Source organism: Macrobrachium nipponense, chromosome 15 (genome assembly GCF_015104395.2).
Source record: "Macrobrachium nipponense isolate FS-2020 chromosome 15, ASM1510439v2, whole genome shotgun sequence".
NCBI lineage: Eukaryota > Metazoa > Arthropoda > Malacostraca > Decapoda > Palaemonidae > Macrobrachium > Macrobrachium nipponense.
Genome location: NC_087208.1, coordinates 18,414,607 through 18,441,875, shown reverse-complemented (window position 1 = coordinate 18,441,875; position 27,269 = coordinate 18,414,607). Strand labels below are relative to the sequence as shown.

At 36.4% G+C, this 27,269-nt stretch overlaps 1 protein-coding gene across 2 annotated transcripts in view; it reads left to right on the top strand.

The window, feature by feature from the left end:
* The window catches only part of LOC135227011 (glutamate receptor ionotropic, delta-2-like), a 66,823-nt gene that overhangs the window by 29,009 nt on the left and 10,545 nt on the right, over nt 1-27,269 (top strand). For both annotated transcript variants that reach the window (XM_064266772.1, XM_064266775.1), the window contains exons 8-14: nt 548-787; nt 1,160-1,287; nt 1,544-1,665; nt 2,479-2,707; nt 3,110-3,255; nt 3,571-3,666; nt 21,321-21,487. In XM_064266772.1, the coding sequence (XP_064122842.1) occupies nt 548-787; nt 1,160-1,287; nt 1,544-1,665; nt 2,479-2,707; nt 3,110-3,255; nt 3,571-3,666; nt 21,321-21,487 (1,128 nt within the window). The remainder of the gene's footprint in view (nt 1-547; nt 788-1,159; nt 1,288-1,543; nt 1,666-2,478; nt 2,708-3,109; nt 3,256-3,570; nt 3,667-21,320; nt 21,488-27,269) is intronic.

The following is a 27,269-nucleotide window of genomic DNA, read 5'->3' as shown; positions in this document are numbered from 1 at the left end:
TCCCCTGTAGGGCCGTTGAGCAGTTAGTGCACCTCACACAATGTATTGTGATCGTTACTAACATTTACAGATTGTGATTGCAACATCCTCCCCTACCAATTCCTTTCTTCCATTTTCTGTCCGACCTCTCTTGCTTCCTCTTGAACAGCAACTCTGTAGTTTCCTCTCAATTTCATCTTTAAATTCTCGTACTTCATCTCAGTTATTTTCTGGCTTTATCTTTCTGTCCAACAATCCATCTCTTTTCCTTGTCTTGAGCGTTGATTAGTTGGAAGTGTCGCAATGCTTGGCTTTATAGCCTAAATTTTAGGATTTATATATTCAAAACTTTGAAAAATATTTAATTTTCACTATTTGGGGTGCTGCTTCCATGCGGGCTTCCAAGTGCTATTAAAAGGGAGAGAGAGAGAGAGAGAGAGAGAGAGAGAGAGAGAGAGAGAGAGAGAGAGAGAGAGAGAGAGAGAGATCTGATTAATTGACGAATTTGAGGTTCCAATAGCTCTTGTCTGAGAGCCCTTGTATTATGAAATCCGAATCGTTGTATCAGGTTCCAAGACAGCGGTGTCTGGACGCTGGGCCACAAGGACTTCACGTCAAAAATGTCAAGATCCCTGTTCTATGATCTGGACGCAAGGTACTCGAATTTCGAGAGACGAAAGCTGACGGGAACAGCGAACAGCGTTACACCGTTTATCGTTCTGGAAAAACAGGACGACGGACAGCTGATTCTGACGACCGGTTTCGAAGGCAGCGTTATCAAGGCCCTCAGCAAAACGCTCAACTTTACGTAAGTTTCGTTTCCGAGTCTAGCGTCTAATATTCAAAGATCCGAAAATTCTTTAGTTTCCGTGAGTATATGCTCAAGTTTAATGATTCGTGCCTTGATAAGATCTAATAATTACTTACTATCAGTTCTGGGCCTCGGTGCTCCGTGTATTTGTAGATTCATGAGATCTTCCAGTTTTAATAGATAATGAGATCATAATTATTCTGTGCTTCCTATAATATTCATACTCGAAGAGAGTGAGCCTAATTTTTAGGCTCCATAAAATCTACAATTCTGTTAAAAGAGTTCACAATAATTCCTTTTTTCAGAGCCACGGTTCCACAAATACTTGAATTTTCATCGAATTATTTTGTCATTAATCTTCCTGACCAGGTATAGGATGATGACCCCAGCAGATGGTCAGTGGGGTGGACCTTTGCCGAATGGGTCGGTGACTGGTCTGATCGGCGACGTATACAGGAGACAAGCCCATTTCGCCATGACTTCTATCACAATTACCCGTATGTATGTGGTGAGGCAATTTTTTTTATACTTCATCGGCCTATCAGCCTAGGTTTTAAGAGGCCAACAACAACGAGAAGGACTTTTCAGAACATTTACAGAGTAGATTAGGAAGTCTGACCTTGAAGGTCTGAAGCTAGACCAACAGCCATAAAGTAACTTAACCTAAGTTTGGGAACTTTCTACTTGCACCATGACTCAGAAAATGAGAATATAAATGGCACAAGGTATTAATAAAGAGACTTCTTTTTTCAGAGGCCCGGGAGAGAATAATAGACTTCACGTACCCTTACCACACCGACAGTCTCACACTGGTATCGCGAACACCGAAGAGAGAGATTTCAGCCTCTGCCGTCTTCTCGCCATTCTCGGCAGAGGTATGACTACTTTAAGTATAGGAAAAAATGTGTGCAAATTACATTCATTTCAATATTACCATCATTATTATTAATACCCAAAAGGAAGCTATATTCTTGGGTGGGTTTGGTTGTTGCTGTCTTTGTTTGTTACCAGAAATACTAACACAGTTATGTGAAGATATTTATGGAATTTTAGCAAAGGTGGTCCTTGTGTCAAGTAAAAAGTGATTGAATTTTGTCAGTGTAGAAATTCAACATTTGGTCATAAACGACTTATTTGTAGGTATAGATTGCTGTCTCAGCGGTTTCAAAAGTACTTGGCTCAAGAAAGCGAAACCGTAGAATCCAGAAACAAAAGTAACAATAAACTCTGCAAACAAAGTCTGACAGGAGGTCATTTCCCTTTTAACTTGTAAAATTTCGTTTGGATCCTGTGCAACCATTTCTGTTCTATAGATATTTGCGCTAATTGAGGTTCGACGCTGGTTGGGGTGTGTGCTCCCGATTGACGTTTTTATAGCCTGGACATAATTATTATTATGGCGCAGTCTGACTAAGTCTTAGAGAAGTCTTCTAGGGAAGAGAGTGTGCAAATATGAGCAGACGGAAAGACCACTATCCCCAAAAGGAATTAGATAAATAAATGAATACATAACTCTAGTAGATTGTACAGTTTTGAAAGAGATCAGATGAACACAGCACTAAAATCATGAAAACTGATAAATACGTCTATTAATCGATTAAAAAAAACTACATGAGGATACTTTTATATCATTTATATTTTATGTGTATATAAGTAAATGAATCAATACAATGCACCCGTGGACGCAGGTGTGGTACCTCATCGCCTCGACTCCGTTCGCGTTCAGCCTTGTGGTCTTCTTTCAAGTATGGATAACGAAAACCTATCTCAGGATTAAGACGAGCAAATACAGCTTCTCCAATATATTCATCAATGCCTGTGCGAGTCTGTTAAGGCAGGAGAACCAACTATTATTCGAGCACTGGTCAGGGCAGACAGCTTTTCTGCTGTGGTATCTCTACGCCTTCATGGTCTCAGGTGAGGATGTAAGCATCATCTCTGTCATTCATTATAGCCTCTGTGAAATTCCGCCATATTTTCTGTACTTCATCTTCCACAAATCTGCACTCTGCTACAGCCACCCGTCTCAGTTATCACCCCAGGAGATCTGGTTTTCCAAATCCACTGGTGACCAGAGGAGCCCGGCTGACACTATCACGTGCAGTTGTACTAAGTACCTAAGGACACGTCCAAACCATTTCCACATTCCCTCCATCATTATCTCATCCTTAATCTACCTTTTAGTACAATTTTCACCCTATCCTGCATCTGACCCCTAAAATTCATCTTCAAACTTCGTTATTGTCATACAAAAATGGAGTAAAGCAAACAGTTGTTCTTTAACCATTAAAATTCAGATATAATTGATCTTTTCGGCAGCTTTGTACTCGGGTATGTTGATAACGACAATAGTTATACCATCGTATAACCGGCCAATCGACTCGTTAACTGATCTGCCTAAAGCCATTTCCAACGGTTTCACTCTGCAAGTGGCTGCTGAGACAAGTCACGAATTTCTCTTCAAGGTAAAATTGACTTCTCTCTTTTTTTCAGGGGGGATGGGGTGGGTTTGGGGGAAGCTTGTACTCATGTATCTTATGCTATTGATTATTGTGTCAAGAGTCACTGTCGTGAATCAAATATTTTACCATATTGCTTTTGATTGAATTAAAGAGATGGTAAACCACAATCAATTGCTGAAAGACATCTGTATTTTGAAGTTTTTAAGATATTTTATTTATTATTTTAATTCTTTCTATTGATAAGGGAACTCCATTTCAGGAAAAAGAAATCTGGTCATATAAAATCTGAACAACTTCCTCTTATCTGTTTAAACACAGGATGCTACTAGCGGCATATATGCTGAGACATGGAAGCTATTCAATCATAAAGACAGGTCGAAGAGTTTTGTTGACACCAGCTTATCGTATGATGAGGTAAGTCGACACTTTCGAAGAGATTCTCAAGAATGATTCCGAGTTTATTCAATCAAGTAGGTCAACGTCTTTTGTTTTTTCCTGAGATTCTAATTTCATCACAATGAAATAAGAACATTTGGGTCTCAACAAATCTTATTAAGCAGGCTACATGAAAATAAGTTGTTCAGTTCTTCTAAGTTTTCACTTCATAGAAAACATCAGTAAAACTTCTTTGAAATTCAAACTCCGTTACCAGTAACAACTAGATTGAGCTATTCAGTACCAAACTGCTCCCAGTGAAGTATTGTGTCTACCAGAGGGTTGACTCAGGGAAGGAGACTTGCTACTGAAAGTCTTTATGGAAATAATTCAGCTGTGACAAATTAACATGACTGCAGTTTCAACTAGAAAACATTAAGAGTGTGTTTACTTTCTCAGTACAAATGAGAGAGAAGAGAGAGAGAGAGAGAGAGAGAGAGAGAGAGAGAGAGAGTGAAAATCCAGGATCAAAGATTGGTCCAGATCCATCATGAAATCCCATAAACTCTCGTTGGACCCAAATTAGACTTCCAGAAAATTTCAATCGAATCCTTCTAAAACTTTCTGATAATTCTTACAGACCGACGGACAGACAGATATTGGTGTATCTTACTCTAAACAGGACCCACATCATCATAAATGCAAAATAGAGATAAGAGTTATTCATTTATTTTTTTCTGGCACATTCTTTCAGACCTCTGATTGCCTGTTTCATGACCATCATTACTAAGCAGATGAAGATTGCGTCTCTTATATCGTAGAAGACTGGTTGTTCCTCGTTGTATTTTTTGGAGGTAGTTAGGTCCTTTTGGAGGCTCCCAATCTTTTTTTTTTTTCTGTCGCAAGGATGAAGTTGGTCACTGTGGTAACGGCACTTAAGTCCCTTCTCTTGGGAGGTCTGTGCGTTGGCCTTTTGAGAACCGAATACCTTGATGATTTGCAAGATCCGATTGAAGCCTCTTTTTCATTATTGTCTATGAACATATGGTTCATAGTAGGGAGAAACTAAGGTATGTTCCCAGTCCTAATTTTCAGCTTGGCAGCAGCTTGCTCTCGGTTTAGATTTCACTGCTTCCACTTATTATTTTCTTTCTCTCTTCAAATCTGCCTCTGAAAAACCCTCATGAACAGAGTCAACAGACCATAAACCCAAGAGGGTTCGAAAGGGGAATCAGCCTGCAGAGAGAGACAAGTTCTAGGAAAAGATGAAAAACAATTTAGTATGATGGATAGAAAATTAAAGCATGTTATTATTTATTTATTTATTTATTTATTTATTATTATTATTATTATTATTATTATTATTATTATTATTATTATTATTATTATTATTATTATTATTATTATTATTATTATTATTATTATCGCGTTTTTTTTTGGGGGGGCGTGTCTATCACAGTCCTCCAATTCGAATGAACATTGCCATGTTCATCGTTAAGAATTGGTAAAATAAGTTTGAATGATGACATAACTATCCAAGAGTTTGAGATGAGAGTCAGTACCAGAAGACTTCACTAAAGAACAGTACTCGAAACAAGGGAGAAGCAAAAATAGTTGAAACACTTAGGTAGAATAGGTTCCCCACGAAACATTAGAAAACATTTTCACAAGATACCAATTTTTTGAGAAACAGAAGAAGCAATATGATGTACATCCTTCCAGATGTCAATGTCTGATCGAAAGTAACACCTGAGATCTGAGTAAAGTAACAGACATTTAACACCGTACCATTTAAATGTAAGTCAGGATGCACAAGCAATAGCGTTCTGGCTCGACTAAATTTCATATTTTGAGCTCTAGAAAGGTTACGTTTTATGCACCAACGCCTACTGCACTAATGAATACGTGCCAGATCTCTATTCAAGGCTTCTACAACCACAGCCCTGAGGCAGGAAGCAGGAACAACAGCTTGGGAAGTATCATCGGTGTGTGCACACCAGTTTTTGCTCCAGACTTTGCCACATATCACTATGATAGATAATGAATGACACGGTCCAAGATTACTACCATTATGAAATTTGAAATGTTCGTACTATTAAAAACTAATTTCGAATGTCAATAAAAGATCCACCAACTCCCGTGCATCACTAATACCAAGGCCTTTATGAGACCCAAACTGCAGTGCTGGTAGCAGGTTTATTACCTTCAATAAACCTTCAAAAACGCTTAGAGTGCAGCTTCTCAAAATTCTTAGATAAAGCAGGGGTAATTGAAATTGGTCCATACTATTCAGGGGGAAAGAGGATGGACTTAGTCCCGTACAGGAGGAAATCTTGCTAGGCCAACTAATCTTCTGAAAATGGTAGCAACCTTAAGATTAGTGACATCAGCAGACTTGTTAAAAAAGAGAAAAGAAAAAAAAGTAATGACCCCGTTAGGGTCAATGCTGCCATAACTGTCGAGATCCACAAGCGACGTTTTGACTTCTCTATACCTGAACGCCATTGTATACGACTTAGGCTTTGGAAAGCATGACTGAAACAACACAATGCAGCACTAAACCATGGCTTATCTTTCAAACGAACAATTTGGGAAGGCATTCTCCTCTGTAATAGTCTGAAGGTGATCATTTAAACATTCAGTAGTATTGTAACTTGTATAAATATCGCTCCATCTAAATTTAACAAAATTTTGGTGAATACCATCCCATTCAAGTAGAATACCTTCCTAGCAAAGCTAACATCAGGAACTACCTGATTTGGCAACAAACAAAAAGGCACGCTGATGGCACAGCATACCTCCATTTTCTGGAACATTTTTTCGGCTACTGTCTCAAAACAGTAATGTTTGAGGATTACCGTAGTGTTTCTCGATTAATTATGGCACTGTTGGTACAATTACATTATGTTCAGCCAGAACAACGGGGGTTATTATGAAATAGAACCCATGATTATAGAATACAAACCGTACCCATTTTAAACATGGCTTTACCAGTCTATCTCCCTTTTATGTTAAAAAAATTATCCATGACTAAAATATCAACCTTGAAATTACAAACATTGCAGTAAGATGAATTATGTGTAGTATTATTTCAGTTTTGCCATTGTGAGATTTATCTCGAGTCTGTGTAATTAGATCCCCACTTTATACTGTTTTTTTTTTGTGTTTGAATAACATTCCTCTTGCAGTAATTACATAATTTCCTTGGAGAGGGCAGTTAACTTGGCCCCAATATATAGTGGTTTTTCTTGAGTAACCCTTGCTAAAGCCCGCCACTAACGTTCAGTTATGTATGCACAGTTATAACTGCGCAGTCGGACTGTGCAGGGAAATCTTCGCCACTAACGATAGTCCTTTTCCTCAGTCCTCCGTAGCAGCCATGGCATCAAAACACGGTGCTGTGGCCATAATTGTCTTGATGACATCATAAAAAAAAAATAAATAAAAACATGAATGTCAAGTAAGGCGTCCAATGAAAGAGTGGTTGATAAAAACGAATTAGATACTCGCTTGTGAATTTGTTACGCGTTTAAATTTGGCTCCAAGGACTTTCATAATGTTTATTGAATATGTTATGAATGAAGGAAGAGTTCCATGGAAAGATATTTAAGTTCGTAATCGTTTGCTTTCGTTTCAGAGTTGACACTTATGGGCCAATATTTTTTGTTTCATTAAAAAGGTTAATACTGATTTGGCTTCGTTTAAAGATTGACTTTCGTATGACATGTTACAATGAATGAAAATCCTTAGTTTACTACTGTCTTCCTGTGTTCCATTAGTGTGTTGATTAGTTTACTTTAATTTCAAAGCGAACTTCCGTGAATTGTAAGCTATGAAAACCATACATAGTCCAATATTGTTTGATTTTGTTTCGTCAAAAAGTAGAATATTATTTTGTTCTCATTTAAAAAAGAATTACACACATTGTGCATAATCATGAATAGACGCATATAGGCCCATTCTTGTTGTACATTATTTCGTCATAATAAATATTTATTCATTGACAAGCTGTATTGCATATATGGTTTACAACCACGAATAAACATGCATAGGCTTAATCTGTTCGATATCCTTTGGATTTTACTAGCCAAAGCAGCAAAGTCACATTCATATAGATTTCAATGAAATATACAAGACATTCAAGAATGATGTAGCCACTTTCAGCCTTCATTATACACTAGTATTTTTCCCATGGAGAAATTATAAATATATATTATTCTGACTTCCGTTTCAATTGTTAAAAAAAAGTAAATCCTATATATCATCAATTTAGGTATAAACACTTCAGTTCAATAAAACCCAGCTCAATGTTCTTGATTAGCACATGTAATCTGTCCGCAGACGGACAGCGAAGAGCCAACCGAGCCAAAAAGTTGCCTCCACCACATTCAATTGCAATGCGCATGCGCAGCCGTTTGGCCCGAGGTTCATCGATTGAGATGAGCTATTTATTCTGGCCGCCTGCGCAGGCCAGAAAAACGGTGCAGGTTGTCCACACTAACGTTTGGTTCTGCACAGTCTAACTGTGCAGTTATAAGTGCTCAGGCTTAACTGGACTGCATTTTTTATAACCAGATAGATCATATCAAGTATCTTGTCAGTTACTTTCGCTAGCCTATTGAGAATGAGCAACTAAATATTTCTTATAACTGACGACGTAAGTGCTATTCTTCAATGGTTACTAAATTCAGCAAGGTCGCTCTTTCTGCTGTAACTTCTAGATCCCGGTCATCAGGATTTTCCTCATATGTTGCAAAAACGTCTGGTTAGTATACGATGTTTCATTTCATTTTCGACAAAAATCACCTCTGCAGTGATATCATCGTTATCTGTATTTGCATTAATTCATACTGATTTGATTATGGTTTGATTTATGCCTTTTAGTGATGTATATCTTCTCTCATATAAATATTTTCTTGTCATCAGGAAATCTAATTAATTTTACTGTATAGTGTTATTTACTTTATTTATTCTCTACTAAGATTTCCTTTTCATTTCAATGGTTATATTGACCAGATTGTTCTATCTACTAGTGTATTATCATGCATGAATTTTTTGCACTTCCGTCCCATCTTTTTCCTTCATACCTCTTTATCTTTCAGATCATTCTTCTGCATACTCATTCTTTCATCCATCCTTCCTCATTTTATACTTTCTCTTTTCTTTATTCTCCTTTTTTCTCTCCATCACCCTCCTGCATTCGTTTTCTTCTTCTCCTTCCTATTCTTTGCTTTATGCCATCTGTAAGTTTTCACCCTCTTCTTGTGACTCTTTCTTTACTTTTCCCTCCTCCCTTTCCACTCGTCTTCTTTTCGTTCTCCTCATTCTTCTATCATTAGTTATCCTTATTATTTTCTTTTCCCCCATTAATTCCTCGTCCCTCTCCTACGGCTCCTTCTCTCGTATATGATTTTTGGTCTTGCAAAAGTTTCAGCTGGAATTCTTAGCTTGTAGCAAGATTAATTAATTTGGCCAGTACCGATATTGGGGTATTCATTCATCATAATCCTGCTTGTCAAATGCTAATATCATTATAAGATTAGGCCCACATATCAAAATATAAAATTCTTATATTTTGAGGCAATAACACGGCATGGCCTACACGTCAATTATATTTTGAGGCAATGGCAGTGCAAAGGCCTACACGTCAATTATATTTTGAGGCAATGGCAGGAGACAGGCCTATACGCCAATTTCTTATATTTTGAGGCAATGACGGGCCACAGGCCTACACGTCAATCTCATATTTTGAGGCAATGATAGGTGTAGGCTTACACGTCAATCTCATTTTGAGGGAATGGCAGGGCATAGTCCTACACGTCGATATCTTATTGTAAATGGCTTTCTACCCGTATCTGTTGGAAATAGAGTAGCCTTTTCAACCTCACGATATATAATGTATATGCATACGGTGGAATGTACACGTATAAACACGTGCATATCACACGTCGATGGCCATAGTAATTATAACGCCACTTATACCACAGAGAGGATAATAGTCAAACTTGTTGTGAAGTAGCCAATGGCACACACAGACCGATCATAGGGCTGTCTCAGCCTTATACACAACTATCGAACTGCTCTCAATAAATCATATAGAAAGTAAATTTACAAAAGAGATGGAAAATTATATTGCTGTAATGATTAAATATAAGACTGACGTAGCATTTCTGTGACAATGAAGATTATGGTAGGAAGCATCCTAGGATACGTAACGAAATAAGACAAAATAGTAAAAGTTGAATAAGGTATGACATAACCCAAACATGTCTGAGAGTAGCCTGTGATTCATTTGATTTTAGGGCATTCTTGTAGATTACCCTGCTGGTCTCTCTCTCTCTCTCTCTCTCTCTCTCTCTCTCTCTCTCTCTCTCTCTCTGTGCGTGTGTGTGTATATATATGTGTGTGTATATATGTGTGTGTGTGTGTAGTTAGGAGAATATTCTAGCGTAGACTGTATTCATAAAGATCTCGGTTACTTTAATCATAAAAAATTACTAAATTTCAATTAACAATAGAAAGCAGATAATTCTGCATTCTTTTATGAAAAGGTTTATGTTTATTCTGCAGTGTTAGCTAACCATGTGAACAGTTTTCGAAGAAACAACAAAGATACCCTTAGAAAATTCTCAGCAAATTAGATCCTGTATGACTCGTATAACTTATGATACTGTGACTTTCAGCTAAACATAGGCCTATTCTGTCATCCCACCGAAAGTGTAGACGATTACAATGAAAGACTATCAAAATGTAGTCAGATTTCTTGAAATCAATATGAAATACTAGTCAGCATAGCTCTACGACCGTCTTTGTGTTTAAATTTTGAATGGTGAACATTCTTGACAATATCAAAAGGTAATCACCATTGCCCTGTAATTCAAGTGCACTGATTCGAAGGCCGGCATTCCTTGTATCACCTGCGTGGCCAGGTGAACCTCTTTTGCGATAAATACATTACAGCATCGCGGAACGCAGCTGACTTCATTCACATTTTCCTTTTTTTCTTTTTTTTTACCATTTTTAGGGAGATGTGTATTAAGATTGTATTTCAAGGGATAGTAAAACGTTTCGTTTTAATAATCAGCAGAACTTATTCCAGTTTGGTAAAACAACTCTTACTAAATTACTGAAGATGAAAGAAACATAGATTAATCAACTTTTCGATACCATTGCCAACCAATCAGCTTCAAGGAATGGTCATGACGTAAGCAATGGGCGGGCTTAGCTGCAAATAGCCGTGGCATTTGCTATTGCAACGGAGGCCTTTTTATTTCCTGACTCCTATATCTGATGGAACAGAAACACATTAAATCATCACGTCGGGAATATTGCATATGCTCCAAATTAACTACTCCTGCAACTTCTCTGATGGTCACGTGCAGTTTGGGTACTACTCAGTAAGAACTAAAAAGGCATATTTCGATTAGTTTCAACCACGGCGTTCACGCACATGATCTATTATTATTATATACTTAGTTTGTTTGTTAGTTACCACAGACAGACTATTGTGTTAGCGTGTTATTTTAGTCTATTGCGTTACTACTTCATTGCACCTTTGAACTACAACTATAGAATGCACATAAGCTGTCTCTGTGAATACAAGTAAAAGCTCCTAAGTAAGAAGGTCTCAGTGTAAACTCCGACGAGCACTCAACTCAGTGGTCTGACAAACCGCGTATTAAAATCCAGGGAATGTCTAATTACCGTACACCTCCATATTTGTCTCTAATTGATGTAGACGGGCTAGAAATGGACAGTAGTATCTGACATCCCAGTGCCGAAGAAGAGGAAAACGGACTGTGGGTTGGGGGAGGAGGCGGGAAGAAGGCAGGACTCGACTAAGGGTGAAAGTGAGGATTCCAGAAGCTCTTAAACAGATGATTTGTAAATAAAGTCTTCCTATATTTCTCTGTGAATCATTCTCGAGGAATGTGCAGTATCCATTCAAATGAGAGTTCAGCAGGCAGGTATAAACACTCGCCATACTTATGGCAGTCATGATTAAGAAACACCACGTCTGCACGTACAGACTCAACGCTTAAAAGCGAGAATTTCCTCTCCCAGAGCCAATTATCGTACGTGTGAAAAGTGGCAGGAAACGCCACTGGGAACATTTTAGAATTGATGATCCTGTCCTGGCGGAAACAAAAGAGGCTCTCGCTCTCTCTCTCTCTCTCTCTCTCTCTCTCTCTCTCTCTCTCTCTCTCTCTCGTTTATTCTTTTTCCAATCCAAACTTTCAAAAATACTTGGAATATTTTTATCTGTAGCTAGAATTAATTTCATTCAAACTCTCTCTCTCTCTCTCACACCACACACACACACACACACACACACACATATATATATATATATATATATATATATATATATATATATATATATATATATATATATTTCTAGCTCTTTTTTCCCTCGTGTAGTATTGTAGCCTGTTACTTTTACATCCGTTGTGATATTAAGTTTGTGGATTTATCTCCATACTTAATATACTGGGTTTTATTCTTAAAACTTATTTACTGCTAGAGGCATAAATATCACTTCCTTACTATAATATCCTTAGTGGTTTGGTATTGTTGCAGTTTCTATGATTTCCTCCATAATCTTCTGCCCTGAACCTTTTCCCTTTTTCTTCTGAGCCTGATCTTGCTGACGATTTGAGTGTTTGCCACATAGGACTTTACTTCAGAGGAAAGAAATAGAAAGCCGTTTAAGAGTTATTAAACTAATAAAAGATAGTTATATAGTGATTCGGAAACAATCGATAAACTATTCCTTCAGTTAGAGAAAAGAGTGTATTTCCTAAATTTGGATGGTTACTGAACTCGACAAATCACACCGAGTGTAGAAAAAAAGGCGTGATGGTGTCATTGCGGAAATGGAACTCGCCTTATTGGTGAACGAATAATCTGTATATTTGGTATATTTTCCAAAAAGCTTCTGTCCTCTTTGGTTGGTATGTCATTACTATCTAGAATAATATTCTAGATAATATTATCTTAGGTTGGCATATCTACCAAGTTCACCCTACTTATTTGGAATACCATAAAATTCCTGACCTATTTGGTGGGCTTATCTTCCAGTTTCTGCCCCACTGACTCCATATATCTCCAGAATTCTGCCCACTTTGGTCTGTGTATCTTCTGAATTCTGTCCAGTTTAAGTGGTATACCTCCTAAATTCTTATGTTTGATAAGCAGACCTTCAGACACCTGATTATCACTTTTGGATTACATATTCTCAACTTCTACCCTGTTTAGATGGTTTATCTCCAAAATGTTTTTTTTTTTTACTCTTGACCGGTATGGATGATATATCCCCTTTGACATATTTATTTCGATATATCTCCAAACGTTTCTACTTTTTGGTAGATATGTCCCAAAAGCTGCCTCATTTGTTCAATCTTTCTTACAAATTGTGTCTCATTTTCTTTTTCATTATCCAAAATTCAGAACCGCCGTTTAGATGTATGCCTCGCAAGCTCTGACTGATTTGACTGCAGTATCTCAAAGCCTTTGGTCTATATGGTTGCCATTATAATGACATGGTCGGTACCCTGTTTTGCGCTATTAGATGATGTATAGCTACCCCAACTGTACTTTCCTTGAGTGGTGCATTTTCTTAATTTCAGCGTTATATATCTTGAATTCTCCCATATTTGGTTGACATATCTGACAAAATGAGGCGTTTTTAGCTCATATCTGTAAATTCTGCCACTTTTGTTTAATATATCTCAAGAATTCTGTCTTTTTGGTTGCTTCGACTTTAAAATCTTGACCTTTTTGCTTGATTTTTCCAAATGTTGCCCTGTTTTTATTAGTTATCTCAACATATGTTTTATTTTCATTGACGTTATGAGCAAACTGCATTATTTAGTTGGCATTTCTTCCAGTACTGAACCTTTTTGGTTGATATATCACCCAACTTTTGCCTCATATTTTTTCTGTTTGATTGTATATCTCATAAAATCTTCCCTATGTGGTCAGTAAATCTCACATATTCTGCCCCACCTGCATGGTGCATCTCCCTTATTCTGCCACATGTGGGTGGGTTATCTTCCTGCTCGTTGACTGATTTAGATCCCTACTTCTGGCATATTTATCTAGGATAACCGACAAAAGTGTCCGATTTCTAGTATTAAGCCCATTGTCGTATTTATTTGGGATATCTCCTAAATTCTGCCTTTTTTTCACTTTTTTTACTTACTTTCAACTACTGCTCTATGTTGTTTGTATATCTCCCAAACTACTTTTTCCTTGCATGGTATATCTATAATATCTGCATTATTTGATGTGTTACATTCCTCTGTTTGATCAAATAGTTCCCAAATCCTAGTTAATTTGGCTGGTATAGCTTCATTCTAGAAGAATTTCTATAGGGGTGACCTAGCTTCTGCCCTATATTCCCATCATATCCTAAAATCTGACAGTTTTGGTTGCTATGTATACCAGTTGCTATAATTTTGTTGGAATTTTTCTTGGATGCTGCCCTATCTGGAGAGTGTATTTAATACATTCTAACTTTTGACCAGTGTCTATCATTATATACCCTAGCCTTTGATCTGTTGGACTGGTATAACCATCCTGTTTGGATGGCGTATCTCCTAACCTTGCCTTGCATAGGTTAAAATATTTCCCAGCTTCTGCTCTGGTTTTTGGTTGATATTTCTTCGAATTATTGCCCTATTTGAACACCATATCTTCAAACTCTTCTCCTATTTTGATGGCATGTCTCCCATATTCCGCCGATCGCGGTTGGTATATTTACCAGCTTCGATCCATTTCCTGTTATTCATTTACATTCATTATTAACACAGATGTTGGTCATTGTTACACTGACTTGGGGTTTACTTTAATGTAAGTTAATATAAGATAGTGTATTAAAAAAGTATCGTCTATTCCTTAGGATTAAAGTTCTGTATACATGACTCAATTTTTATTTTTATCGAATTTCTAAAATAATGTAGAATTCTGCTTCCCGGATTCCATGCGTCTCCCCTTTACCACTCTCCACAGCATTCCAGATAAATACTCTTTAGTTGTTTATTGTTAGTTTTGATTTTTATATATCACCAAAGATTTTGTGGTGCTACAACCGTGATTTTTTTTTTTATGTCGCGGAGTTTATAGAACATATTACAAGGCATTGTCATTTCTAATCGATTGCAGCCTCAACAGCGCTTACTTTATATCTCACTGCCTATTTAAAAAATTGCACATATACGGTGTATAAGTTTCTGTTACTGAGTCATTTATCGATCAATATGCTGTTGTTTTTGTCACCTCTTCGTCTTTTATTTTGAGACTAAAATAAACGATGTCAGGAATAGAAGACAAGCGATGCAGACAGCAAACAAAACAAAATACAAAGAAAACGAACGGCAAAAATGATGAAAAACGAGAATGGAGAAAGACTAAACGGACTGAGAGAGAGAGAGAGAGAGAGAGAGAGAGAGAGAGAGAGCCTGAAGCTTGATACAAGCACAGGAGGGGGAAGTTGGAACGATTCCAGAAAGTGCTGAAGACTGCGAACAGTTTGCAGCAAAGAATAATTATTCGGAAGAAGGAGCGCCCTCTAATGGCGTCGGGTGTATTACGGGGATGCTTCTCGGTTATGGCAAATGGGGATCGTTAATGGCTCGGATAACGGGAAAGATTTTCGATGCAAATAGCAGCGATAACTTCAGTGGTTACCTTTTATGCGTACTCTAATTGCCTGTTTACCTGTACGGGCGCCATCGTTAAATGCAATGGTGTATTCATCACTTCATTTCCCGCTGGAGGGTATTTCTATGTGAGCATTTTATCCCGCCCGACGTTTCATCAGGCTTCCTCCCTTGTTTACCAATGGGCTTTGCATTCTGGAGAAATTTGTCTCTCTTATTCAAGGTGATTGCATATTCTTAATAATCAATAATAATAATAGCGCTTCTGTTCTCCAGTTAATGATACTGTACAACGGTCAATATTTTATTATCACTACTAAACAAGAACAACAATGAAGAGATGGTGTGATGGAACATTAGGAGTAATAAGAATAATAATAATAAATAATAATAATAATAATAATAATAATAATAATAATATAATAATAATAATAATAATAATAATTATAATAACGAAAGCCTTTATTACCTCTCAAATAAATTACATGTCAGTAATGAATTTGAGGTCAGTTACATATATGATGAAAAATAAAAAAAATAAATTCTGAATCCACCTTAAATTGAACTGAAATTTATCTAGGACGTTTTGACATTGCTTCGAGGGCCTCTAGCCGAAGGGCCCAGGTTGAGAATTTATCCTCGATTTAGGGGGAACATATCTAAAATCTGTTATAGATTGCCTGATGGCATAGAGATAGAGGAGGGCCCTGCTTTGATGGTCAGAGTCGGAAGATATTTGTAAAAGAGACACGCCTGATGCAGCTGTAGACCGGGTCATTGCATGATGAATATCAATTAATATGAGAGCAGTTTCACCGGATGATATCATGTTTGCCGGTGGTTGGGGAAATGCTGCAAGTAAGCAGGTCTTGTTCTGATTCTTTTATTTCTGTGGCAAATGTGCTCTTTTTAAAATTTTTAGTACAAAAGCAGGAAAACTTCTCGAAACTCAGCAAGGTAATCTTAGGGAACAAATCACCAAATTATATTTAATACAGAACATGGTACTAAACTTTAATTGGATATTACTCAGCTACGTTATAAATTCTTTAAATTGTGAAAGGTAATTCATCAATCTGCTGCAGTCTAATAAATCCTTAGTCACAAACGTAAATTAATACTCAGCGATATAAATTCATTTACTAGCTATATAAAACAGTTCAACAGCGCAACATACGCAGACATATATAAGGCATGGTTTACTCGGGTGGATTCTGCTACAACAGTAATAATCCCTCACAGTTAGCCCCCTAAGCAACGCCAGAGCCGAAGTGAACTGCCTGACCTCCTTTAGACCACAGTAGTAGAACCTGTCTACTCTTATAACTTAAAAGCCGAAGACAGCCCAACAGCAACACTCATTACAGAGAAGCAAAGCATGAAGTAATCTGAACTCATTCTCACTCTGCTGTCTTATTCAATTTTCACACTTTATTTTTGTATTAACTACTCTTAACAGGATGAAAATACTGAGAGAAAAATGGATCAAGGAAAACAGTCTGACATCTGGCGCAATCTGAAGTTTGTCAAGCAACCTTGATGGATTTTCTATTTTCTCTCATTTACAGTTTACCAAACAAGCAAATATTAAAACACTGAACAGTCACACGAGCTCGAAACTTCGACACCCACGAAGGCATCCCCTGGCCCATTCCTTGCCCTGAAAAGTCAGATCCTTAACAAACATTTTTACCAGTGCACTGAGCATCAACAACAGGTCTTCAAAAGGTCTTCTTGGTATTAGGAACTCAAATCCGGACCCCTAGCGGTTGGCTAGATTTGATTAATTAAGCTAACCATAAACAAGGACGGCCCTTTATCAAATGGTATGGTTACAAGGGAGTAATAGGCCTGAAGCAGGGTTCTGAGCTCAAACCAGCCACTAGAAACCCTTGTGTACCCAAGCCTAGAGGTTTTCGCTCGTTCATTGAGAAGGAGCATTAGCTGACATCATATACAAGGAAAGCGTTGGTTTTTCACTTCAGTGGGTCGCCACCTTGCCACTAACAAAAGTTTGGAAGCTGTCATTCCTCTTGCTAGATGATTTGTTCCCACGAAATAGTTTAGCTGCTAAAAGGATTTTTTTTTTTTTTTTTTTTTTTTGCAATATCGGTTTTTCTCCTGATTCAGGCAACATGGAACCAGCGTCAGGTGTTTTGCAGCCTTCTGTGTCTGATACCTTGACTTTTACATGGAATGTCCGTTTCTCTGGTTAGCCTCTCTCCTGCCCTCTTAGCCTGAGATGCTTTTAAGGACATAAAATCCATCGACTTTTAGGCCTCATTGCAAAGGAAGGTGTAATTTCTACCTCATTTAGTCCGTGAATACTAAAAATCTGCCACAGATTTATACAGTAAAACTCTAAATTCCTGATGCGAATCCATTTGATAGTCGTAGAAACTCCTCTGTTGCTTCTACCGATACCATTAGCGACTTTTCATCGAAATTCATCGAAAACTTTTTGGTTATCACGTAGACACACAGAGAGATAAACCAAAAAATAAATCATCAGCAATCGAATAGACTGATTCCAGAGATGACATAACCTACTCCAGCTAGTTGGCCGGGGTTCAAGTGCTCGTCTTTGTAAGTCTTCGAGTAGTGGTGATACTTTTGTTAAAAGAAGCTTTCAAGTATGCCGCCATATAGCATGTATATGGGAAATCAGTTTGAATAAGAAACAAAAAAATATATATTTTAAAAAAGCATAAGGCACTTTGACTATGACTGTAGAGAGAGAGAGAGAAGGAGAGAGAGAGAGAAATAATCAAAGAGGAAAGATGAAGGTCTCTAGCCCGGGGAGGGGTTCCTTAGAAACAAAAATGACAGAATGGATTCTAGAGTCTCGATGTTTACTTTTTGTTCTGTGCAGCAAGACTGAGCTATAGATCCTTTGTCTATAGAAAACGTTAGATAAACTCGGATCTGTATTTTCTAAAGATCACGGGGATTATGTTTACTTTTGGTTGTTGACCTTTAGTAGTTACCGCCGGCAAAACACACAGGAAATAATAACGGCTTTTTTGTAAATGGTGTTGATAATAAGCTGCGCATTAGTCCTTTATATAACAACTGTATTCTTTTCAAATCCAGTAAAAGAGCGATATTTTTATCTCTACTAAATATTCCCCCCCACCCACACACACACACACATATATATATATATATATATATATATATATTATATATATATATATATATATATATATATATATATATACATATATATTATTATATATTGCTACTTTCAAAATGCATGTTCTTTTGTGGAATCTGAACAAACATTTCGTAACGGCGCCTGGTTTTTGTGGAAGTGTGAATCAAGCCTGCAGCAAAGCAAAGAAAGAAGTTGGTATACCAAAAAGGTAAAGTGTTATATTTTTATTAGTTGCAACTAATAATGGATAGGGAGTGTGGTTAACTAATAATTGATAGGAACTGTGGTTAACCAATAACAGATGGTTGTGAAGGTTTGGTAAAAACTGTTGGTTACAGGGTTTTGAGTGAAAAGATTTACCACTTTTACACATTGCTGATTTTTTGTTTGTTTGTTCCATTGTTTGTGCACTATTTCATTTTCTTATTGAAGTGTGTCTTTTTATTTTATATTTTCATTTGCATTCACAATTTAATTGACTTAGTTATTTTCATTGCTTAATCACTGCAAATTTAATTAAATTTAACATTTATGAATTAATTTGCATTTACTTAGAATTCTTTTCAAGTTTTATTATTGTTTAGCACTTGTGAATTAATTTCAAATTTTCAATTATTGCCTAACACTTTTGAATTTTGATTGAATAATTTTCTTGAATTTTGTGTATAAATTGAATTTTGATTTAATTTTACTTAATTTGATTCAAGAATTAATTAAACTCTACTTTGTTTTCAAGTAACAGTAATATTCCCTGATATTGTGAATTTCACTTATAAATTTTGAATTTAATAATAAATTTTTGTATTTAAAATTTTTATGTGTTTGTTTTTATACCAGTATATATGATTATGATTATATTGATGATAGGTAGAAACATAGAGTGGTAATTGATTTGCTTTCCTTCAATTTTCTTGAAGTGACTTAGAACCAGGGAAGTACTTAGACTTCTGAAATCAGGAAATGCTTAGACTTTTAAATTTTGTTGTTGATGGAGTGATGCCCTTTGATTAATTTAATTACTTACAAGATTAGCTTTTTTTTTTTTTTTTTTTTTTCACCCCCCCCCTCACACCTGTTTTGATGAACTTAGTCTGATTTTCTGCAATACTGGTAAGTGTTAAGGGATCACTGTTGCCTTTAGAGTATTCAGTCGTTTAAACGTGTTATGAGGGTTCAGGTGTCTGGCTTTTGGTGAGGTAATATTTGATGCATGATAACCAGATACTTGTCACATCGTAACAATATATATATTATATATATATATATATATATATAATATATATATATATATATGTATATATATATATATATATATATATGATATATATGTATATGTATATACATATATATATATATATATATATATATATTTATATATATATGTATATATCATCTATATATATATGTATGTATATACTATAACATGAAGCTGTTTTTTCCAAGAATGGATGGCTCCCAAGAAGAGTTAAGGCACAGATCACTTCCATATTCATATTTTAACTACTGAATCGTTTATGAACCTCCTGTGCGGAAAACTACCACGATTCTAGCTGCTTCAAACAGCTAACCGCGATTGTCGAGACCCTCTATGCACTCTGCGCCATTCTCCTCTATTTTGCACGTAATCTCTCGCTTCCTGGACGTTGAAGCTCCACCTTTCAACAACTATTTTTTCACTCTATGCTCTCCATCCTCTTCACACTTTCGAATTGTTTACTGTTTTCGCCAACATATCGTTTCTGCAGCTTTCCTAATGATCAAACCACCGCCATACACCGTAATCTATATCCTTTCACCCGAATCCTTCGGTTCCAAAAGACATTCCTAATTTCCTACCAGTCTTTTGCCCACAACCTGTGACTTTTCTCGCTCCACCTGGTCTTCTGTTTTCCTATCATTATACAAAATGTTTATGCTAAGGACATTTCAGAATCCTCCACTGTTTCTTTTCTCGTACATTCCAGTCATTGCTCCATCTCCTTGATTTACGTTGACCAAACACTTTCACTAGTCTATTCAGCTTTTCTTCACAGTCCCCCAAAAGTTGTGTGTTGCGTTAGAGCATCAGCTATCTTACACAATATTCACAACCCATCTCCTTGCAACCATCACATTACAACAAACGCCACTTGATCGAGTTTTTGGAAGGTGGGGAACCTTGGTGTTTCTTCTGTGAAGCTTTGATTGAAGTTTAAAGAGATAAACCTATATCTCAAACAGAGTTATCATGCTCTTTCAGAATTTGTCTAGAACAGCCTGAAATAGTCCTGAGCGTCGTGAAAGTTTCATCTCTTGTCAACTTCTGCTCTAGTGTCAAAAGTTAGGGACCCTATCTTGCAGAAAACTTGCTCATCCCCAAGATGACAGGAAAATAATGTCCAGTGAGCAAACACAATCAAACAACTGACGTCTAAATGTGTGTTGTGAATGCCATCTACTCAGTAGCCCGTTTCTTGATGTTGATATAGGAATGGGCGGTCCTTACCAGATATTTTGAATATGCCTCGTCAGAGCTGCCTTCTTTAGGTCCTTTGGAGATTCTGCTTGCGTCTCATGGCATCACCTTCATTATTATAGTAAAGAAAAGCAGTTGAGTTGTAGACTAATACAAAACCATGGAAATGTTTGAAGCATGCTCACACAAAAATTTTTATTTGCTACTTATCAGTGTTGGCACTTGCCGGAACTTTTTTTAATTAATAACTTCTATATGATAATAATGCAGACTGCCGTCAAAAAGCTAGGGTTAGGTAATTGACATTTGCACATCTCTATTAATGTCCTGAAATTGTTTAATTTACTCTCTGTTTTAAATATAATCGTCGTCGCTGAGCTCATATTGATTCATGATTCGAAATTTATTCTTTGGTCAGATTCTTGAGAAAAAGATCGTGATCGTCGAGGCAGAGACAGCAGGAAAATTCCGCTCCATGAAGAGAGGCAGACGCCATTATTACTTTGCCAGAGACACCTTCTCACCTCAAAACTATGGAATTGCCTGCTTCCCAGGGGCTCCTTTCATCGGCAAGTTCAATAAAGTGTGAGTAACCCCACTTTTCTGTTTTGATTTGGAAATAATCCCATCCACTCTCTCTCCCCTTCCCAGCCTTTTACCGATCTATATCTTTCTCTAACACCCCGAGTCACTGTGCCTCTTTATTCGAATATCATTTAATTTCGTAGCTCTACTAAACAGTGATTCTTTCTTTGGCTTTTTTTGCTGAACCAGTACTCTCTCTCTCTAAAAAAAAAAAATAGACCTAACAAAAAAATGTGGAGGAGTTTTGTTATATGTCAAGGACCACCTCGGTCCAATAGAGTGTAAAATTACAACCAAGCACAAAGTCATTTGCATCAATATAAGCAGTCTAGGGAAGAAGATAACTCAAATACTAGTATACAGGAGCTGTATGCACTACTAGGACAAGAAATAAACAACAAACTGAATGATAATGGGAAATTACAATACAGCAGTACACTGGAACGCTATGACCTCCACATCAAACTTACAAGGAAAGAGACTTCTGGAATGGGTCAAAAATGAATCCCTCCATCAATGGATAGACAAACCTACTGGAGGATACAACATACTAGACATTGTCTTATCAACAGAAGATAAACCTAGTGTCTGACCTTTCAGTAGGTGCAAATCAAAGCAAGTGACCATAAAATTATTACATTTCACGTTAATATTCAATACAAAAAAGAGATGATAATAGGGATCAGACTATCGTCGAGGAGACCTAAGAAAACTAAAGGAGTATGTTAAAAATCTCGAGTAAGACCAAAACACAGACATAGACAATTACTGGGAAGCCTTTCTAGAAGACTACACATTAAAGCAATTACTAACAAATGGCAACCCTCAGCCTAAGTGGTTCAACGGAGAAATTGAAAATTAAATAAAAGAAAGAGACAGGTTGCGCAAAGAAATGAATCTACACTCAGCACCAGAAGAAACTACCAGGCATAAAGAAGTCTGTAGAATGGTGGATAAATGAGTAAGAAATGCAAAGATAAATGATGATAAGAGAGTTGCATCAGTTTATATGGAACACCCAAAGGAATTCATTGCTCATGTTAATAGTACGAAGCCAGTAAAAAAATAGCATACGTCCCCTAAGAGACAAGGGGGGAAACCTAGTGAACACAGACTTGGAAAAACAAAATTATTGAATACGTTTTTTACTAGTGTTTTCACAATTGAAGACACTACCTCAATTCCTGAACTAGCTATCAAATATGAAAGGGCAGAACCACTTGACAAAATGGCCCGGATGGGATTCATCCAGAAATTAAAGAGTTAAAAGAGGAGGTAGTTTCTCACCTATAAAAACTCTACAGAAAAACGGCAGAACAACGAAAGGCACCCAAAGGACGGAAACTAGGTAATGTGCCCCCATTTTACAAAAAAAAAGAACCAAGAGAAGAGCCGGGAAATTATAGACCAATCTGTCTAACGTCGGTCCCTTTTAAGATTTTTTAGTCCATACTTACAGATCAAATTGTGGATCACATTGACAGAAACAACCTGTTGTTAAACAGTCAACAAGGCTTCAGACAAAGCAGATCCTGCCTATCAAACCTCTTGGAGTTTTTCCATAACATGCTTGGTATTTACAACAGTAGTAGAGCAATAGATATACTCTACTTAGATTTCCAAAAGGCATTTGACAAAGTTCCGCACAAGAAACTAATGATGAAAGTTAGAGCTTTAGGAATTGTAGGAGAAACAGCAGGCTGGATCGAAGACTGGTTAACAAATAGAAAACACAGAGTCATAATAAGCAGTGAAGGCTCAGAATGGGTAGATATAACAAGTTTAGTTACCTCAGGGTTCTGCCCTTGGCCCGCTCCTGTGTTTTATTTCTATTAACGACACTGATGTAGAATTAACTAGCAGGATAGCCAAATTTCCAGACGACACCAAACTATATATAAATATAGAAGACCCAGAGACAATAGAAAGTTTAAGAAATTATCTAAAGAAAATAGGAGAATGGTAAAAAAGTTGGAAAATGCCTTTTGATCTGGATAAGTGTAAAGTGTTACAAATAGGAACAAACAACCCTCGTGCAAACTACATACTGCTGGGGAATGACATAAATAATGTAGAATAAGAAGAGGACCTTGGAGTCATCATTACCAAGGACGTAAAGTCCACAAAACAATGCATAAAAGCTGAAAAAGAGGCACAAAAACTAATGAGATGCATAAAGAGGCAGTTCAAATACAGAAACAAAGAAACGATGCTGCAGCTCTACACATCAATAATTAGACCTCATCTTGAATATGCAGTACAGTTTTGATCACCAACACTAAGAAAGGACATAAGTAGATTAGAATCGGTACAAGCAAGAGCCACATAGTTGATTCTATCCATCAAGCGAATAGGTTACCAAAGACGACTAGAGAGGCTGAACAAGTATGGCTTAGAAACATACGATTGCGAGGACAACTAATAGAAACATTAAAATACTGAAAGGCATAATAAAGATAGACGGTAACCTTTTTACGTTAAACGAAAACCAGACAAGAAATAATGGAAGGAAACTAGAACTGAAGAGATATAACACAAATCATTGTGAAAACTTCTTTACATACAATATATGTGACACGTGGAATGAATCCAGAAGTTATAAACAGCGACAGTGTAGAAGAATTTAAAAGAATGCTAGACAAAAATCATTAGGGCACTGTGAATGAACAGTAAAATCTGCTCCAAGAGGTAAGTGAGCACACGATATGGATGGACTAATAAGTCTTTGAGACATTTTATCATTGTAACTACTTGTAACTCTCTCTCTCTCTCTCTCTCTCTCTCTCTCTCTCTCTCTCTCTCTCTCTCTCTCTCAACATTACTTTTTTTTTATCTTTAGGTTTCAGTGAAGTAGTGTAGTATTTTAGTTTTGAAATTTCATTTTCCCTCCAGCAAAAGATGGAAGGTCATGTCTCAGCCATCATCTTCGTCTGTGCTGTATGATATAAAAATTTTTCTCTAAGACAGGATGAATAAATGTGGATGAATCTAAGAATCAGTTATTCATTGGGCGTGCGTAACAACAAGCTAGAGAATCATTTTTGGTGTCTGCCTTAATAATAAAGGTTATAGAAAACGGGAGCTCGTACCTTTGAGAAAAATTTAAATGATACTAAATATTTGGGTAACTACTACTTTTACAACTGCTTCATATCTTGAAGGATATGACCGGCTTCGAGTGTATTTTTTTTTTTATTACTCCCTATATTCAGTAAGGTACTTAGCTGCACGAAAAGATTGTGTTATTATCAGCAGTGAAGGTGATACAGTCGATCCTTTGCCCACATCAATTTCTCTGTCTTGTTTAATTTACAGAGTATTAGGGAACTATATATAACAATCTTGTGAATAGTTTACCTCCTGGTCAAGGTCATCTTTTTTCAATGCCTTTATTTTGTATTACTTTTATACATTTAATGAAGACTTCAGGTGCAGAGAATCCTATTGTTATGAAAATCAAAGAAGTATTACTGTTAATCCATTTGTCTTTTTTTTCCTAAATTCAAATATGTAAAATTAAATTCCGTCTTCTGTCGTTTTTATTGCTTCCCTTCCATTTTCCTTTCCCCCTGATTTTATCATTCGTTTCCGATTACATTCGATTGTCCTCACAGCAAATAACAAATATAAAAAGAGTAAATTTCATAGCTTGTATTTTCTTTCATATCGTCTATCCAAATTACGATGGTCATCATTCATTTATCGAAGGAATAAATGTTTTTGAATGCATATATAAAAGAAAAAATGGATGGAAAGAGCGGCTTTGGCTTAAGCCCCCAGGCATTTTAAAGGGTGAAATTAGAAGGGAAAAATTAGCGGAGGTTTGTTTGATCAATTAGATATGATTTTGATGTCTGAAGGGCATTTGTGGGACTAATTGGATCACAAAACAAAAGGAACTTTGTTCATCGGAAGGGAGGAATCATGAAGTTGAAGTGGGTCTTTAATCCACTTACAAATAGTTCCGGTTTTATCAGGCATTTCCTGTGAATGTCTAGGGAGGATTCAAGGAATATAATATATATATATATATATATATATATATATATATATATATATATATATATCTATATATATATATAAATAAATAGTATAGATATTATATATTATATATAGTATAGATATATATATATATATATATATATATATACATAAATATATATATATATATCTATATATATATATATATATATATATATATCTATATGATATATAGATATATATATATATATATATATATATATATATGTATATCTATATATATATATATATATATATATATATATATATATATATATATATATATATATATATATATATGTATAGATGTGTGTGTGTGTGTGTATGAATCATCGTCACATAGACACGTCGTGACTTTTATATATTTTTTATGAGAATAAAGCACTAAGCCTTTGCAACAACATTTACCCACAATAATCTTCAGTGATGTGACCACAGGCTTATCAAATATATGATTCTCTTTGGTGTGGTTAATTCCATATTAGACGATATTATATATATATATATATATATATATATATATATGTGTGTGTGTGTGTGTGTGTATATATGTATATATATATATATATATATATTATATATATATATATATATATATATATATATATATATATATATATACATGACGAAAATCTTGTTCAGCGAAGATGGCAATGAATTATTTTCCTTATATTTACTACCCAGCTTTTTGTTCTCAGTATGGCTCAGCGAACGTTTTAGTCTGTTTTTCCCACTATTCTGCTTGGTATATAATATACTTTGGGTACTATACAATAAAACATAAATATAAACACATAGTTTACTGTTATATATACTTGCTTCATATCTTAGGAACACAAGAAAGTGCAGTTTGTTTGAATTAATTCAAAATAGTTCATTCAGTTCAGTTCACAGTAACGGTGAGGGAACTTTGCTCTCCATATTATTATTATTATTATTATTATTATTATTATTATTATATTATTATTATTATTATTATTATTATTATTTTGGTGTATACGAAAACCCACGAACCTGGGCATGTGCCTGAACGGCGAGAGCGAGTGTCCAGAGAGATACAAGCGCACTGCGATCAGCGCCTTCATCAGGAGAGCTCTCTCACATGCTCTCGTGGAAGGGCACGCACACTGAATTAGAACGTGTTGCCCAAGTTTTAATTAACAACGGGTTATTCCAACCGGGACATCACTAAATGCATTCGCAGAAACATCGATAAGTGGTATCAGCAGGAGCCTCGTCTCGCCGCCCTTGAAGACGTCACTCTCTTTTACAAGGGAGTATTTCATAAGAAATACAAAGAGGACGAGCGAGCCCTTCGTACCATCATAGAAAGGAACGTCTCCCCACGGACCCTGCGAAAAAGTGAAACTAATAATTTACTACAAGAGCAAGAAGACCAGTGGCCTGATTATGAAAAACAATCCAGCCCCCGTGTTGCAGGACCTCTCAAGAAAACTAACGTTGTCTACCAGTACAAATGCCCTGTCCGGGAATGCCCGGTGCTTACATTGGTATGACGACTATGCGATTTTTCGAAGAGGATATCCTGCCACGCTCAGGAAGGCGCCATCCATAATCATGCCAAAAACGTCCACAATACCAGGATAATTAGGAATGACATTATTCCTAATATCAGAATTATCGATAAGGCAGCAGACCACCGTCACGCCTCCGCCTCTTGGAGGCCCTACACATCCGGAAGGAGAGACCCAGCCTCAACCACCACCCAAGAGGACGTTCACTCCTCCCGACGGTGGCACGA